The 19486-nt window shown below is 35.5% G+C and overlaps 1 protein-coding gene across 1 annotated transcript; it reads left to right on the plus strand.

Moving 5' to 3' along the window:
• Window positions 1-2348: 2348 nt before the first annotated feature.
• On the plus strand, window positions 2349-17766 carry RBM46 (RNA binding motif protein 46). The gene is given in 5 exon segments (XM_009574031.1): window positions 2349-2502; window positions 7523-7990; window positions 9453-10235; window positions 16145-16202; window positions 17739-17766. Coding segments are annotated over 5 exon segments (1488 nt in total). The 5' UTR covers window positions 2349-2351.
• The last annotated feature ends 1720 nt before the right edge of the window (window positions 17767-19486 follow it).

The following is a 19486-nucleotide window of genomic DNA, read 5'->3' on the forward strand; positions in this document are numbered from 1 at the left end:
AGATAAGAATCATGCTGTTACTGCTGTTGTCTGTTGGGCGGTTTTTTGTGTTCTACCCTGCTTCCTTTCTGGAATCTCATTTTGATGAAGCCAGGAGTTGTTTGGGGATTGGCTTTTTTTAATGACCAGCAATGGTGTCATATAAACTTAAGTTCTCCAGAGTGGTTGCTTGCAGGGATTCCTCCCCCAAAATGAATATCAGCTTGATGGAAAAGACAAAATATATCTCCACCAAGAGCCGTCTTTTTCTAGGATGGAAGAAATTGCAGTTATGTTTATTCTATCACCATTCTAATTAAGGGATGTGTAGAGTCTGTTGTAATGTCATACGAAGGCTGTTGTGAAAAGAATGCACTGAAGAATAGTTTCATTATTACTTTGATTCAAAGCACATTTGAAATGACTAAGCTGTTGGGAGGAAAAAAAGCCCACCTCTGGACAGTAATATCATTGCTTAACGTGCATAAATGTGGCAGTGGAAGGGGCTTAATCGCTCCATAAATGTAGTGCATAATCTTTTGAAAAACTTCAATTTGTGCAAAATCATTTTAATTTGAGATACTGGGGTAGTTTCAGTGGAATACGTAAGTGAAGAATAAAAGGACTAGCAACCATGGGGATGGTTAATGTTTTTGAGCATGGAGGCAAAAGCTTGCTTAGTGTGACCAGCAATCATCTGAAAACTTTTATATATAAAGATGGGTGGGATAACATTTGCTACATTAACTACTGTGTATGGCTTTATTTTTACTAATTCTTGTTTCTGCTAGTGGTAGGGAATTACACAGCCAGCTGTCAGGTAAAATAAATAATCTGTGCAGATAACGGTGCTCGTTTGGATAATCAAGCTAAAAGTAATAGTTTAGTTTGTACAAAAGCACGAGAAGTGACAAGCTGAAGAGGAGAAGGTGGCTTCAGACTGTAGAAAAAGGATGCGATTGTAACTGTTTTTGAACTCCTCTTTCGGCACCGTTTGGTTCAGTGCAACAAGTTTGAGTTTATGGCAGTGCTTGAGATAATTGGTTTCTTGGGACCTTGAGTAGTGAAGTCTAATGAAGAGACAGACACGTGAATGCTTATGCACTCTTTACTGTCCTTGATTTCGTTTCCGTTATCCTCTGCTTTCCAGATGCTTTATTAATTGAGGCCTTAACTAGGAAGCCTCATTGTTCAGCAAATAATAGTTGACAAGAAACATCTGTGTGGAATTGAAGCTGTTTTTAACTGTTCTTCTTGGAAAAAATAAACTGCTGAGGTCTCAGGACATTATTTATTGGAGCCTGATCCCGAAGACAAAGCAGGCTGAAAATAAAAGGGACGTTAAAGAAGAAACAGGAGTTGTAGCTTATTTTTCTGGTGGTGATTTTTTGGGCAGCATTTCTTTTGGAGAATGAGTGGCATAGCACTTGGACATACCATTTGGGCAAAGGGTTGAAGTGTTGAAGATTGCTTGTCTAAGTATTGCAGACCTTAAGGCAGAAAATCTTGGGAAAAGAAGATATACATTGGGGAAGGAAAAAGGCAGTGGAAAAAAAAAACTGACTTGAAAGTTAATTTTTTTTAGAGGCTTTACTAGTAAAGTTGGTAATTACCAAATGGGCTCCGTGGTGTGATTGTTTCCCATCACCTAGGTGACAGCAACCTAAAGCTGTTGTACAAGATTGTGGCATGCCAGGGAAATAGTGAATAGAGCAGCAACAACTGTATTGATAAAGGTTTTTAGTTTTGGAAATTGTGAAAATGGATAACGGCATGAAAATAAGGATGCCAGAGGTGGGATTATTTCAACCCCTTACTTTTGCCAGACAGTTCTGCCTAGTTTTATTATATATTGGTTTTAATTAAATTACTTTTGTTCCTGAATTCTTTGAATTCTTTATATTAATTAGGCATGGACTTAATGTATTTTTAAGTATTTTTGTAATAAAATACAGTTTTTAAATCATTGGTATTTCTGTAAAGTGTAGTAATAAAGTGGAATTTGTCACTGAGTAGCATACAGGTCTCTACTCAACTGTGATAACATGATTTATGAAAGAACTCATTATTATACTTGAAGGGCAGCATACTTGGAAAATAGTTGTGATACCAGTTATGAAATGCATATAGAATATATAGTTGCTGTTTAAAGTTCAAGATTATCACAGCTACAGAACGATGTTTTGAAAGCAAATACATAGATGATAGTAGTTGGATGTAGGATTGAAGCCTTATGCTAAATAAAGTCATAGTAAGTAGGCAAGTATAGCATAGGTTGTTCTTCTGTGCTTTGGTAGCTTCTGTATACATATAACAATTTAGAATTATCTGAATTTAAATATCTGCAATGTTCTGTTGAAGCTATTGCAGATATGCATGAGGAAAATAAAGCTGCAACAAATGGATGTGGGAAAATCCGGAGTGGCACTCAGAATGAGGCTGCTTTACTGGCCCTGATGGAGAAGACTGGATACAGCATGGTTCAAGAAAATGGGCAAAGAAAATTTGGTGGTCCTCCACCAGGTAAGCATTTCTTTTGAGGTTACGAAGTTGGAGTTTATTTTCTGTAAGGAGAGCTGTACTGAATCAGACTGAACATTTGTGTAGCCCCATGTCCTGTATCTTGACAGTGACCAGTAGTAGATGCTTAGGGAGAGAGTGTAAGAAGCACAACACATACAGGGTCCTGATATGCTTTACAGTTTCCAGGAGTTTAAGATTTCTTGTGCTAGACTATGTTGAACATTGGCTCTGGGTGGATCAAGAAGTCATAGCTTTAAAAGCAGCTAAAGTTGACAGCAAAACAAATGTGGACTTGAAAGTACTGAGTGTGTTCCACATGACTGAGAACACGCTTGAAAACGTTTAGTGGCACAGAAGGGACAAACAAGTTGGTGACAGCAGGCATAACCTACTTTATTTCTTGTCTTACCACTTGCATTGGCCAAAGCATGTATTTTTTTTTTTAACAAACCTCTGTTCTCTGAGATAGCACCAGTGAAGATAATCTAACTCATTTTGTTTTCAAAGTTGACTGATCTGGTTTCCGTATCTAACATAACCTCGTCCCCGCCCCCCCCCTTCATTCTGAGAAGAAAAATTGATAAATGCTGAGCTTCTGGAGCTTTTATCATTCTTTGGATGTATTTTTAACAGTGAAGTACAACAGTCAGAGTTTATTATTCATGTATTATTGTTTCTTCACTTAATACACTGGAAAACAGAAATTGTCAAGTATGTATCCATGTGTAAACAGATAATAACAGTTGATAAAAGTCCCAGAAAATAATGGAAATTGTATGGATGCTACAAAAAACTATAATCATCATCGTGGTTAATTTATGGTGGTTTGGGTTTTTATTGTCGCGGTGCAAACGGGAGACTTATGCACTTGAACTGGAAAGTTAACTGATGCAGTGAAAACAAACTTTGTCACCAAAATGTTTTTCTATATGCCCAATTATGTTTCCACTAAAGTCAGTGACAAAAAAAAAGTAAAATTAAGTCCTGCAGTATATGGAATATGTACATTGCAATTTGGAAACAGTGGCTATTGGATTTAGTAAACACTTTTCAGGATGTTACCGCATTAGAAGACTTAATTTTTTTCTTGTGTATTAAATGCCATTTCAAAAACATATCTGATAATGTGATTAAGTAACTTGGCAATAATAAAGCTCCTGAAATAGCCCCATCCCCTGATAAAATACTTTTGCTGAAACTGCTGCTGCGGATTTAGTTTACAGAAAACAAGTAACACTCACAGGTAGTGCAAGGAAAAGCCTTTGTTCAGCACTTTAAATCTGCCATCCAAAATAAGTTTAAATGACACTGAGTTTTAAGTAGGACTGATGACGGGTGTTTTTGTTTGAAGATGTTGTGAGGTAATTCAACTTCAATGCATGCTTGTACGAGTGCTGGAAACTAATGGGTTTATCTCGTGCTGCAAAGGCTGACAGTTTGTGAAATAAAAGGATAAAACCCAAATGATTGAATTTATTACTGTTTTGAGTGAAGACACTTGAACAGAGGAGGAGGAATAATATTTCAGTAGATACATAAATTTTTTTCCTAATTATCTTTTTTGTCATTATTCCCCTATTCAAGAAGAATTCCTCTATTATGTGAAGAATCTGTTAAGAAAATAAGTGGCTTCTAGATCATTTAGTTTGAACTTCTGTGTATCTTACACATTTACTTTCTGCTCAGTTGTTATTGTGTTGAGCCTGATGACTTTGGCTAAGAGACATTTTCAGAAAAGTATCTGGGTTTGATTTTGAGAACTTTAAAAGGTGGAATTGTCTACTGCTACACTTTGCTAGTTAAGATGGTTAGCATCTTTCCTGCTGCATTTGGACTTTATTTCTAGTCTGAAATAGTTTTTTCGAATTTTCTTGATGAAATACCTAGTACCTGTAATTCTTTGTAATAACGCTGTGTCAGTTACCTTTATCTTAACATTTCCTGTTGCTCTGATGAAATGAATTAAATGCCTTAAATCTTTATGAAGCATTTCTTTTACTTTGAATAATTTTTCCAGTGTCATCGTTGGTATCAGCAGTGTACAAGAATTTCGCCATTAGTCCTGGTTGTATCACATGGAGTACAGTAACTCTTCTTTTTGAGTCAGGTTATGCACTTACACGATCAGAAAGAAGGAAAATTTTTGTGCTACTGTTTCAGTTCATTCTTACTTGTGGCCCATGATCCCATATCTTTATAAGTCATGCTCATAAGCACGAACTGTATTGCTCATTGCTATATGTAATTTAAGATACAGCTGTGTCAAAATTATTTCTCTTCGACAGTTTTTCCTGTCTAAAATTATGTACGTACTTTTACTAGCCTATATAAAATAGGCAAGTATAGCCCTGTGAAATTATTTTGAAAATGGCTCTGAAAAAAGAACTGGAGGCATCACTGACTACTTTCTGAGGGCTCAGCCTGTTCTTAAATTACTTAATACGTTTTTTACGTTACAATTATGATTTTTAATTAGAACATTAGGCAGTATTAAGTGTATTTGTTTGGCAAAGTTACTTTTATTAATGAAATTTGTTAATCTTTTCTGAAACTAGATGTGTTTGACGAGGTATATCGTCCATAAATCAGTTCATTGACATTAATTATATACCTCTCTGTTAAATCTTCATGTATTTTCATACTTGCTTAGGCTAGAAATTACCATAAGTTACTATAAATGGTTTTCTAGGCCAGATGAGACTTGAATGTTTGAGATGGCTTGTAATAAATTACAATTACTGTTTGTAAATGAAGAGTTTCGCTGTGAATTTTGCTGAAGATATGGTTTCTATAAGCTTGTGTTGTAGCCGGAGGAGACAGTCTCCCTGTCAGCTCTGTTTTCCTCTTACCGTTTTGTTTATCTGACTGGCACATTATCCAGAGCAAGCAGCTGATCTGGCTCAAAATTACCCCCAAAAATGATCCCCCCCCCAGCTGGCAACAGCGCAGTTCTTGTTCAACTTACGCAACAAAAAGGTTAAGAAAGCAAATTTTCATTGCTTTGGTTGGGTCCTCTGCTTAAGATTGCTGCAGACATAATAATGTCATTAGGTATGTAAGTCATTTTTTTGAATTACGTGGAAGAAAATTTGAGATGGCATGGATCTCACTAACAGTGGGAGGATTAGAACTATAATGTTGATTGCAGTTTGATTACTTGAACTGCTGCAAAAAAATAGTCCATAATCTATTGTCCAGTGATGAATCAAGTACCCAGTCAAGGAAAGTCTCTGGTCAGTTGGTAACTATTTGAGGAATGGTTCTTTTGGTGTACTGTTGCCATGTTTTCTCTGTTCAGTACGTGTTGCTCATTGGCAAATATGCCACAGACCAGGTTTTCTTTAAGTCAGGAATCATAACTTACTCCCAGTTGGCAGTAATGTGCTGTAATGCTGAGTTAGTATGAAGCTTTAAAATCAGAAGGTGGGCTTTTTGAATGGTAAATGGCTTTACTTACTGAGAATCACTGTTTAACAATCAGTTACCAGGCTGAGGATGATGGTAAAAGTTTGTCTAGTTAATAAATGAACATTGTTATTTAATTTCATGACTGACTTACACAACCAAGCATAGCCTCCTCCCTTTTTTCCTGATTAAGGCGTGCGGTTGCTTTTGTCTTTGGAGCTCCTAAATGGTGTACTGCTGGTTTATGCTTTTTTATATGGGCAACTGACTGGCACGATCTGTGTGATGGCACTACTAGCTTGCAAATTGTGTTACTTGCCATGTCCTTCAGACCTCAGCTGAAGTGGTCATAAATGTTTATAAAGCTGAAAATGATAAAGATGTTGAATGTTGTGTGAAACGGAGCCAAACTTTTTCCTAGATAAGCCATGGCAGCGTGGCTCCAAATGCATATCAATTCTGATGCCTTCCTAGGTTCCTTGTGTACAATGTAGTTCTTAGTGTACAGCTTATAGATGAAAATATATTCTGTGAGAAGGCAAAAATTTCCCAATTCTGTTAAAAATTTGTTTCATGAGTAAATTACATGATCTTTGATGATACTTACATGACAGAAAAAGTTTTAAGTTAATTACAAAATCGCCTAAATATAATTTATTCTGAACTTCATGCCAAAGTAAAATATTTAATTATCTTCTTGTTTTAACTTGTCAACAGTAATTTTTTTTTTCACCTTGCCTCCTTATGCTTTGTCATTTCATACTAGTACTTACCAAATTTTGTATTACTTTTTTCTACCAGCTTTGTACTCCATGATTTCTCTCCTGCAGAGAACCTTTCTTGTCAAAGCTTCAGAAAAGGCTGTTAGTTATGACATGTTTGTCTGCCTTTGAAACTTCTGCCTGATTTGTTTGTCTAATTTGTTTAAAAAAAAAAAATTAAACAAAACCAACCAAGCTTTTTTTTTTAAATGCATATTTTGGGAAAATGGAGTGCCATATTTCCAGACCATAACCCCATATTTTTAAATGTACGTATGCATTTTTACATTATCTGTTGAACATACCTTTCAGCGTATATGGCAGAAATATAAAAGAGTGTGTGAATGTTTGGACCTTTTTAATGATGTCAAGAAAAAAAAAATACTGCACTGGGGATCCTGACCAAAATTTCTTAAAATATGTGCGAGAAGTACAGAGAAACATTTGCAACTTTAAAATGTTAGAGTAGAAAATACAGCTTAGGTTCTTTCTCAATTATCACCTATCAGTTGTATTAATAACTGACATATAATTTTAAGGGGCAAAAAATGATTGAAATGTAGACTTTTATAGCAAACCTATCAGTGTTTTAAGTAATGCTAGGTTCAATGGGTTGTCACACAGATTCCAGTGAAAGAAACAGAAGACAGAATTAAAAGAAATTAAAAAATGCCATAAGCCCACAATTTATATTTAAGCGTAACAAAAATAAGAATTAAATAATGGATGAGAATATGCCGATTTTAAATTGAAACTAAAAATAAATAAATAACTCCCACCTCCAAATTATGGGGGAGGGAAGTGTACCCATCTGGCATTTGTACTAAGATTGCTGTTGGACAATTTCTTTTAAGGTTGGGAAGGTCCTCCACCACCTCGTGGATGTGAAGTTTTTGTGGGTAAGATTCCTCGTGATGTGTATGAAGATGAATTAGTTCCTGTTTTCGAGAGAGCTGGGAAGATCTATGAGTTCAGACTGATGATGGAATTCAGTGGTGAGAATCGAGGCTATGCTTTTGTGATGTACACTACTAAAGAGGAAGCCCAGCTAGCCATCAAGATTCTTAATAATTACGAAATTCGTCCAGGAAAATTTATTGGTGTCTGTGTAAGCTTGGACAACTGCAGACTATTTATTGGAGCAATTCCAAAAGAAAAGAAGAAAGAAGAAATACTGAACGAAATGAAAAAAGTTACAGAAGGAGTGGTGGATGTCATTGTTTATCCAAATGCCACTGACAAAACTAAAAATCGTGGCTTTGCTTTTGTAGAATATGAATCTCACAGAGCAGCTGCGATGGCTAGAAGGCGGCTAATCCCAGGTAAACCTGTTCGTAATTAAATTGAGGTTTTGGGGGAGTATCTCTCCGTTTTGTGGGGGATGGTGGATCGTCCCTGTTTTCCTTTCTTTAAGGTATTGTGAGAGTTACAAAACTGCAATACGGCCTTTCAGCTAAAGAGGATTTTTTAAATTTGGTTCATGAATCAGGGTTTTTTTTTGTTTGGTTGGTGTGTTTTTGTTTGGTTGGTGTTTTGTTTGTTTGTTTGGTTGGTGTTTTGTTTTGTTTTCTTTTCTTTTTTTTAAAGAATCTGAAATTTAAGCAGTTCTGAGAATGAAAGAGCAGACATCTGTTTTATAAACACAAGTTACTGTAATTTTCACCAAGATATGTATTTGCTTGGGCACACATCCAGTTTTCATTTGCATGCACTAGTCTCTGCACATGAATTCTCTTAAAGCTGAGCTTAAAAAATAGAATGCTTGGAATGTGTCCCTTATTTTCATTGAGTGTCATCAGTGATGTTGTTGATGTTTCGTATTTCAAAAATGTTTGAAAGTAAGTCTTTAATCTTTTACTAGAAAATAATTTTAAGAGTTTAACAAGTGGAAGACGACGTCTTCTTTGCACCTTTTTTTATACCTTTTGAGGGAGGGAAAGTAGAAGGGATTAAATGTAGTGAAAGAGGAGGGAATAGGTAAAGGTACAGTTAAAAAGGGAAATCCTGGAAGAGAAAGGAAGAGAAATTAAATTGGGAGGAAATGAAACAATATAGTTGGAGAAGCAAAGTCATTAAAACAGATAATACAGCATTGGCCTTGCTGAAATGAATGGCAAAACTCCCTGTATTTATTAAGGCTAAGATCTAGGCAAGTATTGTGTTAATCACTGACAGAGCATTAGGAAGGAATGTTACCTAAGACTTACATAGGCCTTGCAAAGTAATGGGAAAAATACAGCCAGATCACTGAATGTAAAATAAACTAGTTGTATGATACTCAAAATGTTGACTTGAAGTGAGTAACAAGGTGGGTTTTTTTTTTTTTTAGTTTATGGTTTCAGTGTGTGCTGCAACATAGAGTAAGGCTTGTGCTAGTGCATATACATTTAGATGACTTTTTCCTGGTGTTGACCTTACTTTTTAAGGTGGTAGTATTATTGAAGATGCTGTGTTCACTAACTAGTAAAATAGTATGTTGCTTATGGTTGCTTTATATACACGTGTGTATGCATGACACAAAATCACGAAGTCTGTGTTTTAGCAGCTTATGGTGCTTAAGGAACCCAAAAGGTACAGATAGAACATTTTGAATTTTTGCAGTCTTACTTTCTTTAATAATTTCAAATAGTAATATTTTTTATCTATTTTGCTTAAGTAGATGCAGGCAACAAAAAACACTGTTTCAAGTGGCATGCATCATATTTGCTTTTTCTAGAGGTAGTTGATAAGAATGATTTTGTTTTCTTTTGCATTTCTTACTGGTGTAATGCTTCTTTACTGTAGGAACTTTCCAACTCTGGGGTCATACTATTCAAGTAGACTGGGCAGACCCAGAGAAAGAAGTTGATGAAGAAACAATGCAGAGAGTTAAAGTATTATATGTAAGAAATTTAATGATATCTACTACAGAGGACACAATTAAAGCTGAATTCAACAAGTTCAAGCCAGGAGTAGTTGAACGTGTAAAGAAGCTGAGAGACTATGCTTTTGTTCATTTTTTCCACCGAGAAGATGCAGTTGCTGCTATGTCTGTAATGAATGGAAAGTGCATTGATGGAGCTAGTATTGAGGTAACACTGGCAAAGCCAGTTAACAAAGAAGGTACTTGGAAGCAACATTTTAATGGTCAGATAAGTCCCGGTTCTGAAAATCTCTTAGGGTTTCCTAACAGAGAAGATGGTCATCAAAAATCCTTAGGGAAACCAGCAAGTCTTTCAGTTCGTCTTAATGGTCAGCACAGTCCAGGCCCTCCTGAAGTTGAAAGATGTACATACCCATTTTTTCCAGGAATAAAGCTAACTCCAATTAGCATGTATTCTTTAAAATCCAGTCACTTCAGTTCTGCAGCAATGCATCTGGATTATTTTTGCAATAAAAATAACTGGGCACCACCAGAATACTACTTGTATTCAACCACAAGTCAGGATGGGAAAATACTCCTGGTGTACAAGGTGTTTATTCTTAGTATTGCAGATGGTTCCCAGAGTTATTTCATGCCAGACAAACTCTGTACAACAGTCGAAGGTGCAAAGGAATTGGCAGCACAGTTCACACTTCTACATCTAGGTAAGCATAAACGCTTTCAATTAGTTCTTAAGAACTGAAGCTAGAAAAGTTAACTTGAAAATTGTTCTTTGTGTATATATCTCGGCTTATATGGTTATCTTTATATAAAGTGTAGGTGAATCCACAGAAGAATTGTTTCTTGTATAGTCAGCTGAGTGTGGACCATCAGGTGAGAGCACTGAAGAAACACTCCGTAAACATCTATTCAGTGCAATGCTAGGGCCGTTTTTGCTTTCATTTATCTACCATAATGATTTATAAGGAAGAACTAGATGACATGTTAAGTGACTTAGTTATAAGGTTATCTGTGTGATGATTATGGTGCTGAAAATTTACTTGAAAGGCTGTCTGTGTTCTTGATTTATTATCAATAGGGAAAACAGAAGTGGTAGATCCATATTCAGATGAATAAATAGTTTTGGGAAGCTTTTTTGATTCCTCTTTATAGACATTCTTAAGGCTATAGCAGAGTATCATTACATGGCTCTAATGTATTATCTTTGGGTAAAGAGTACTGTCATTTAGTGTTCGTTCGTTCTTTTTTTTTTTAACCAGAAAATGGGAGAAAATAGGGATACAGTTATTCTTAATTACTTTCTAAGTGTAGCATCTTCACTGATATATATTCCGTTTCTTAAAATTAGAATGCAACTACTAGAAAAGGGAAGTTTTTGTATTATAAAAAGCTATGGTAAAATCTATTCTTTTCATAACTAAGACGACAGATCACTGCAGTTCTGACAGTGTTATCTCTGTTGCTCTGTAAAGTGAAATACATAAATAATACAAAACGTAACACTTTAGCCATCCTGCCCAGCATTTTTCAGAACATTCAGCACACAGCATTCAGAACACAGAACTGATTTCTAGTGCCGGGTTGTTTCATTAGTAATTGTAGTCATCATCTGATCAAATTTCATCCTCAAAGAAATCAGAATTTTGGTTCTTTGGTACTGAGATTTGAAGGCTGTTACAGAGCCGTATCACAATGGTTTGAAAACTACTCCTACGTCCAGGCAAAGCTTTGTATAATGTATTCCACTTGTTCTTTTGAAGAGTTTCTCTTCTGCTTAGTTAGCTCTTTTTGTCTTTCTGGCCTTTACATCCTGGTATATTTGAAGATGAGATAGGACTGATCTTTATAATTTTGCAAGTATTATGAACCATCACGTAATTTCGCTGATCTGCTGAGTAACGTTCTTGTGTATTTGTTGCATGGTTTCTTTCAACATTGACTAGATCAATAGGTGCTGTATCCTGAAATGAATTCTTGCTAGTCTTTCGTAGAACAATGTAAATATTTTTTTGTCATTACAAAAAAATGTTTCTAATGAATCCTAGAGCCAGAGGTTTGTTGTTTTTTTTTTTTTCTTTTTTTCATTCTGTGTAGAATTTCTTTCTGTGAAGAATTATGTTGGAGGTGATAGGCTTGTTCAGATAATACAGAATAGTTTCTTACCTAATTGTGTGTAGAAAGTCAGTTTTTTTCGGGATTGTACGTTTTTTTTGTTGTTGTGTTTTTGGTGGTTTTCTCTTTTTTTCTTTTTTCTTTTTTTTTTTTTGTGTTTTTTTTTGTTTGTTTGTTTTTGGGGTGTTTTTCTTTGTTTGTTTGTTTGTTTTAATTCAGAATTGGAGCAATGCCAGCGTTGTTTGGGAGTGTTTTGTTTTTTGGAGTGGTGTTAGGCAAGTTCTTTCCAAGTTTCTTACAGCATCTAGGGAGTTCAAACAGTGTTGTATTTCAATTACTATTATTTCAGTTTATTAATACACTGCTGTGTTTTTTCACATTCTAGTTTAAAATACTGGCCTTCTTAAGCCATGGACTCCCAGGTTTGAAAGGAGTGGCATTCTCTGTGGATAGTGCCTACTGTGTGTGGGCTAGGCAGTGTCTGAGGCATCAGACTTGGTGATCCTGTATAGTGCAGCTCTGGACAGAAGCACAATGAGATTGTACAATACTGTAAATAATCATTTTCTGATTAGCTATGCATGCATACAGGGCCCAGGACTGCTTGTACAAAATTTAAAGCTTGATTTTGCTTTAGGAATGGAAGGAAGAGAAACGAGAACAGATAAAGAAGTGTTTATTAAAATGCTTTTACTTAATAATTTTGGCCTAGTGAAACTAAATTTTCAGGGAAATGGAAGCAGAAATAGTAACTGAAAGGTTAAGTGGAGTCCTGTGTTAGTGATGACTTCTTCTGTTCCTGAGAAACGCTTTAAGAAAGACTTTTCTGTTCCCTTCTATTCCCCTCTTTTGTTTGGTTTTTTTTTTTCCGTTTCTTTTTTTTTTTTTTTCTTCTTTTTTTCCTCACCTGTTCTAATTTTGGTGGATTGGAAAAGCTACTGCTGATAGCAAACTGGTAAAATAGTGTTGCCATCCTTCTCTTCCTAGCACTGCTACTTAGCACTTGTTCTGAAAGTCTCTTGGTACTTAGGCTGTGGTGAGATTTTTCTTTTTGATGCAGTTTGTAGCAGACTTATTTCAGGCTTGACTGTGATGCCTTTTTTTGCAATGCATAACTGAAATGTAAACAAGGTTTTTCTTCTTGCTTAGAATCTTGCTTATCTTTGGTTTTGTTTCTGCATGCCCAGAAGGCCTTAGAGGAAGAAGAATCTCCAAAATGCAAAGCCTTCAGCAGTGATGTTTGGTTTGCATTAGTAGGTCACCTCTTGATACTTTCAGATGGTCACAGTGATCAGAATTATTTATTTTTAATAATAAAACAGCTAAGTATCTGTGCCTGGTTTTGTACACACTGTGGGGGGCATTTTACTGGTTAAGTGTCTGTTTCCACTTTTTTTTCTAGCTATGAAAATTAGGGCCATACCTTTATACCCCGTGTTATCCTGAACACAAAAGATAAAAAGGATGCTAAACTCAAAATAGTGGTGTAAGGCTCTTCTTTAAAGAAGAATGAAGACAGCTTCAGGTTCTATGCTTGACCATGCATACCTGCCCATTATGTGGCTTACAGATAGCATTATCCTAAAGATAATATTTTCTATCCTATACTTCTTAGGGAAAGTATCACCAGAACAATTAAAAAAAATTAGACTAAGAATGATTATTCATAGCTGTGGTCAAATCCAGAATGCAAACAAGTTTAAAAAAATGAAGAAAGTATGTGTTGAGATTTTTATCTCTGCAATTATAGTTACAAGTGCTATAGGGAAAACATTTTAAGGTGAATTTAAATTAACAGTATTTTAAAGCTTTTAGCACTTCAGTGTGTCATATGATCACGATTAGTGTGAATTCTTACTTAGCAGAATTCCCAAATTCCAGGTTTGGTTTTTAAAAGCTGTCCACCTAATGGCCAAGTACTGGTAATGCTGACGTGTTATCTTTGAACTATAAAACTTTTTTGTTTTGATGGCCTCCGTGCATTGTTTCTGAGGATTTGGCTCTGCACAGAGCATGCAGAGCCCTATTTCAAAGCAAACATACATGGCTGACTTTTGAAAGATACACCTCTTTCATGTTTGATAAAAACCCTCTTTTTGATGTTGGCATTGTCGTGATACTGAAACATAGCCCTAAGGAGTCTAGAAATAGAATTTCTTTTCCCTATCTAATCTACGGAAGTTGATTTTGTTCCAACTTAAGATATACACTATGTTGAAAGAAACATCTGAAGCTAAAGAAGAGTTGCTAGATGTGGCAGAGGATCCTTCCTTCTCACTGAAGTGTGTGTTGTATGGCTTGGCATGTTGAATGGTGCTGCATGAATGCATGTGTTGTGGGTAGTTATTTTTTTTGTTCTGTTTTTTTTTTTTTTACAAGTAGCAGTGATTTTGAGAAAAGTCTGAGTGTGTTTCTTCTTGGAAGCAACTTAGTATAAGCATGAGTGTACAAGGATGACATAGGGAATAATTTCTTCTGGTAAGTAACTTCTCTTACAGGAACTTCCCACTTAATTTTTGATGATGGTACAAGTTTTTTTTCTTTTTAAAGCATATAAGCAGCATATAAGGAAGTGAATGAGAAAGGGCTGCTTTGATAGAATTTTAAAATTGGACTGTTATGATTAATAATCTCAAAGCACTCTGGCTTTTTTTTGGTGATATGTATTTCTGTATTTACTTTCACACTGCATACAGTAGTCCTAAACAGACAGCAGTACAACAATTAACCACTTGGTGTCACCTGAGTATTTTGAAAACGACGCTTGGAGGAAATACAGAAAGCTATGGTTTCACTGAAAGATGAATAAGCTATGTTTTAATGTTAGTAGGTAAATCATGAACAGATCAAGGAAGTGAAAAAACTCAGGCTTGTTTAAATATATGGAAATTACATCTGGATGTCCATTTGTGGGAAGGGGAGCAGAGCTACATGTTAAAGAAGGTGAATGTTTGGGGGGTAGGGGAGAACAGCATAGGAGAAAACCTGAATGCCCTGTAGAAGAAATTAATACCTTTTCCATGAGTTTGAATCTCATTTCAACACAAATAAGTCTGTGTTTTTAGAAGCTACACAACACCTCAGTGTTGTTTGCAAAATGGTGCTTGGCTGTTAAATGTGGTATCCAATTAGAAAAACATGTAAGACTTCCTACTCTTGCCTGTCCTGGAGGCTGACTAGATGTGAGGCAGCTCCAATTTGGAGACTGTATAGTTGTGCTAATTAATACAGACTCTATATTCCACCTCTCGTCCAGAAGCAGTGTTAGTGCAGAGTCAATCCCAAAACAGGAGATGTTATGTATCATTCATGTCCTTTGCATCAGTAGTGTAGTTTTGTAGCTTATGGAATCAAGCTGGCTCATCCAGATGACTTCAAAGTGTAGGCAGAAGAGAATTTGAAGTTGCATAGATGTGCTCTGAATTTCTCTGTAGGAAAAATTCCACCTCCCTTTCTTTAGTAAGAGTAAACATCTGAACCCTGGAAAGGCAGGACATTCTTCTGAGAATGATTTGGCGGTGGGGGTGGTGGCGGTTGTTTTCATTCACTGCTGGTGGAATTCCACTGGTTTAAGGAAATACTAGGTGTCAGAACCTCTTTCAAGTCCCGAAGATAACACCCTCTGTAGCAAAGGCTGAGTCCTGGGGAGTTCTCTCTCTACTGAGTCTGACTTAAGGGTGATGGGGAAGAAGTTTCGGTAAGGTTTCCTCAGTTTTGGGGATCTGCCAGGTTTTAGACATGTATTCCACAATAGGGTATTCTTTGTTCACTCACACATGCTATTCCATGTCTCACTGAGACACAATTGTAGAAATTAATTTTTAGGTAGAAGAGAGTATTTTAAAGTATTTAAAAAAGTATTTAAAAGAAAAATATACTGATAAATTTAAATCAAGGAAAAGCATTTTAATAACTAACTATAGCACATAAATAACAGTTTAATTCCAGTACACCATATAGAATGCGTGTGGTAAACTGTGCTGAAACAGGTGGAGCAAGCATTATATCTTACTACTATGAATTCACCTGTTTAAGCTTCTTAAATACTGCATGCAGTAGCAATTTACAAGTCAAGGATAAAACTCGTATAAACTAGTTCAAGAGTCTGTACTCAGCATCTGGGTCTCAGAACAAACGTATAGGTAGACTGCTGTCCTAGATTTGGACATTAAACTTAAAGGTGTCACAGTTCAAGTGAAATGTTTTCATTTAACTGTTTTGTTGTGGGGATTTTCTTTACTTCAACACTGCCTTTGTTTGCTTTATCAAAATTAACTATATTGCTGTTGGAAGAAGCAACAGCCTGGTACAAAAAGTAAGATGTTTAAAAAAATACAGAAATTGCTGGCTTTGTTTAGCAAATATAGGTTATAAGTGGTGATTGGTGGGGGTTTTTTTTAGTGATTTTTAGAAAGGCTCAGAATGTAGTATAAGATGTTCCTTAACAGTATGAATTTAGAAGTCTTAAATGATGACCTATACATAATGGTTTTTATCACAGCCCCTGAGCAAGTATATATAACTTTGCTGTCCCTGAATGCAGCATAGTGGGATAGTAGAGATGAGTGAACCTCCCAGGATTGTGTTTGGTGCAGGTTTTTGCCCCCTCAAAGACATTGTCTTAGCAGTACTGTTTGGGCTGTTTGTTAGAGAAGTTGGTCTCAAGGTTGTGTCCCCACACACACCTCTGAGAAGGCTTGTAGAAATACTCTGTCCAGTGTTTTCTTTTTTTCCAAAAGAGACCATAGCTCTACTGTTGTAGAACCTGTTGACGGATCATCACCTGGTGTGATGTTCATGTGGATTGTGCAACACAAAGGAAGGTTATAGTTTTTACTCCTAAAATGATTCTGAGTCATTTTTCAGTCATTTCTGAATTACTGCATTTCCAGCTTGGGTTTAAATTTATGTTCGGAAGTGGAGTTGTTACGACTCTGGTGACTTGGACTATTTCTTTGGGTAGTCAGTTTCATGGAAAAGAAGGATACTAATGTTTCCTCTGATTTGCAAAAAGTGTTATTTTTAACTTTCTGCATTTTATGCTACAAGGGTAGATGTCTTTTTTTGAATATGCTATTGTGGATGAATTTAAGTGTGGGTGTCTGTCACTTCTGAGGCCTCTTTCATTTTTTAAAATGGGGATTACCATCTTCTCTGAGTGTTGTGAGATTGGTTTTTAAAAGCTTATAAGGCAGTTTGAAAATAGCATTAAATCCATGCTTGGTGTTAACTTTACTGCTCGAAGCTTCTAATCTGAGTCACCCAGGATTTGTCCTGAAGATTCAGTTATTTTTCTGTTGCTGCTGCTTATGGACAGGGAACATAAATTGTAAATCTGGGCCTGTGTAGAAGAACTTGGAGAAAAATAAATAAGAAAGATACAACAATGTTGGACTATGTTTATTCATGAAATAACTTGGCTGATTTCAGTAGAGTCAGTCACTTCAAAACAGGACTGAATTTAATGCCCTTTTTTAGTCCATTGATGACCACAGTGAAGTTGGGTTTCGTTTATGCAGGGTGTATCTGGCAGAACTTGGTACTTAGTTAATAGTACAACCCCATCTAAACTGTTAAATATGCAATACGAAAGACTGCTGCTATGATACGTATGATATATGTAACAAATTAATACAACTCGAAACAGTGATCTAATGTGCACATTAAAGTTGCCTTCATTAATATTGTGTGTTCGGTGGAGGTGAAACAAAGGGGTCATTATTGTAAAGTTTGGTTAAAAATATATATACAGGCTGAGAAAATACTTATGTTCAGTACTGAAAAATGCTTTTTTTAAAAATATAAGGCTTTTAGGAAAAAAAAAACCCTGAGATTAAGAAGTTCTCATTTTTCATTTCTCTTTTTTACTAGGTCCTTTCTGATGTTGCTTGAACTGTTGACTAAGTAATTTCTTAATGATTTGAGTTAGTATTAGGGGTGCAGAGGAAAGGGAAGAATGCAGCATTGGCATGAACGCTTTCTTTACACCATCATCTTAAGTTCTTTAATACTTAAGTCCATCTTGGAATAGGTAATACAGTATGCTTGCTGAAATCAAAAGTCTCTTTCTTCCCACCTTCCCCCACTTTTTCTGCAGCCAACTGTACGCCCTATTTGGCTTGAATTGCCCTGAAGAAGAAAAGTTCAGAATTTGTTGCTTTGGATCTTTCCACGAAAGGAAAAACGCCACACTGATACGTAATTACCAGAATTTCATATTACATGTTTATTGATAAATAATTCTTCAAAGCACATGTGTGTATGAAACATTTCACTGTAAAGATTAGTGAAATTGGATGTTAAATTATTTTTGTTAGGTTGATGAAATTTGTTTTAAAAGATAATTTGTTTGAAAGATTTTTATTACCTGTAATAGTTTATACAACAGTAGCTGATTTTTAGTGTTGAAATAATTTGCTACAATTCCTACTCTTGTATTTTGAGTTTCATGCAGAATTTTTACAACTTCTGTTGCAAGTAGTAAATCTTAAGCAAACATTAAAAAAAACCAAAAAACAACAAACAAACAAACAAACCAAAACCATACCAAAAACACGCCACCCTGGCAACCCTGCCTTTTCGTACGTAAACATACATAATATGAAACTTAAATACCACACTCAGATTTGTTTCTGTAACTTGATGCAAAATTTTATAGGAATAACATGTTCAATAAAATCTTTGCTTCTGGTATAGCATTACATCAATGGAGGAGTGGTATTTTGAAGGGCTTTATGTCAACGTACCATCAGGCTACATGAAATATATTGCTGTAGTCATAAAATTGAGGTTCAATACCTTAGGTAATTCTTTGAGAGAAAAATTGACCAAAAAAAAGATCTTGACACATACAAATTACATGTACTTTTATGTACAGCTCACTAAGGTGCATTTCCTATTGTTAGCACCTCTCTGCTGGGACATGTGTGTGCTTCTACGTTCGCAGAGGCCTTACTCTTATCCAGACTATCCCTTGTAACCAGCACTCCTTCTTGCCTGTGGTAGCCATGTTGAACAGCAGCTTGCTCACTTTCTAATCAGGCCATGTTCTTCTTAAAAAACATCATTTAGCATTAAACTGAAAATAGTTTTCAAGTTTTTAAATCGGGTATACGTAATTCATTTTGAGTGAGCCATCTTTATTTTTATTGTGACTATGTAGCATTTCTCAGTAAAGTGCTTTATTTATTGAATGACAAAAAATAAAGGCCTTTTTTTTGTTTTTAAAATCTGAAACTTATACAGTAGATCATCCTTCTATTTGAATTTGGTATATAGTTTCAGTTCCTGGTCAAGGAATAGGCCAAGTGGCATATGTTAAGAGTATAAGGGCCTGACCTATGCAAGTATTGGTTGTAAGCTGTTTTGTCTGAAAAATGTTTGTCAAAAAGGAGTATTATGTAGACAGAAAACGATGCAATGGAAAGATGTAGAGTTGAATAATTTTTCTTAAAAGCAGTCAACTATTGTGGTCCATTACATATTTTAGTTAAACATGTTTCATCAGCATGTTAAATAGTCTTTTTTTGGTGTTAATTTAGGTGCAGTTAGAGCAGTTTAATTTTATTTGCATTTGATATTAGCTACTTAGTTGTTTTAAGTGTTGTAATTTTTAATGTTGAAATCATGTGTTTGACTTCTGTACTTGAATTAACATTTATATTAAATTTATGCTGTTAGTATTTGGTGTGTGTAAAAAATTTATTTTACACATGGTACCTTCACAAACTTACTTTGCAGGATTCACTTTGCTTTCTCCACTAGCAAGCTTTGGCCAGAGGCTCCAGTGCAGGTGCTTTGCTGAACAAGAGGAAGGGTAATTAAGTGGCTTAGTGAAACCTTG

The sequence above is a fragment of the Fulmarus glacialis genome, unplaced genomic scaffold (genome assembly GCF_000690835.1).
Source record: "Fulmarus glacialis isolate BGI_N327 unplaced genomic scaffold, ASM69083v1 Scaffold39133, whole genome shotgun sequence".
In the NCBI taxonomy this organism is placed as follows: domain Eukaryota; kingdom Metazoa; phylum Chordata; class Aves; order Procellariiformes; family Procellariidae; genus Fulmarus; species Fulmarus glacialis.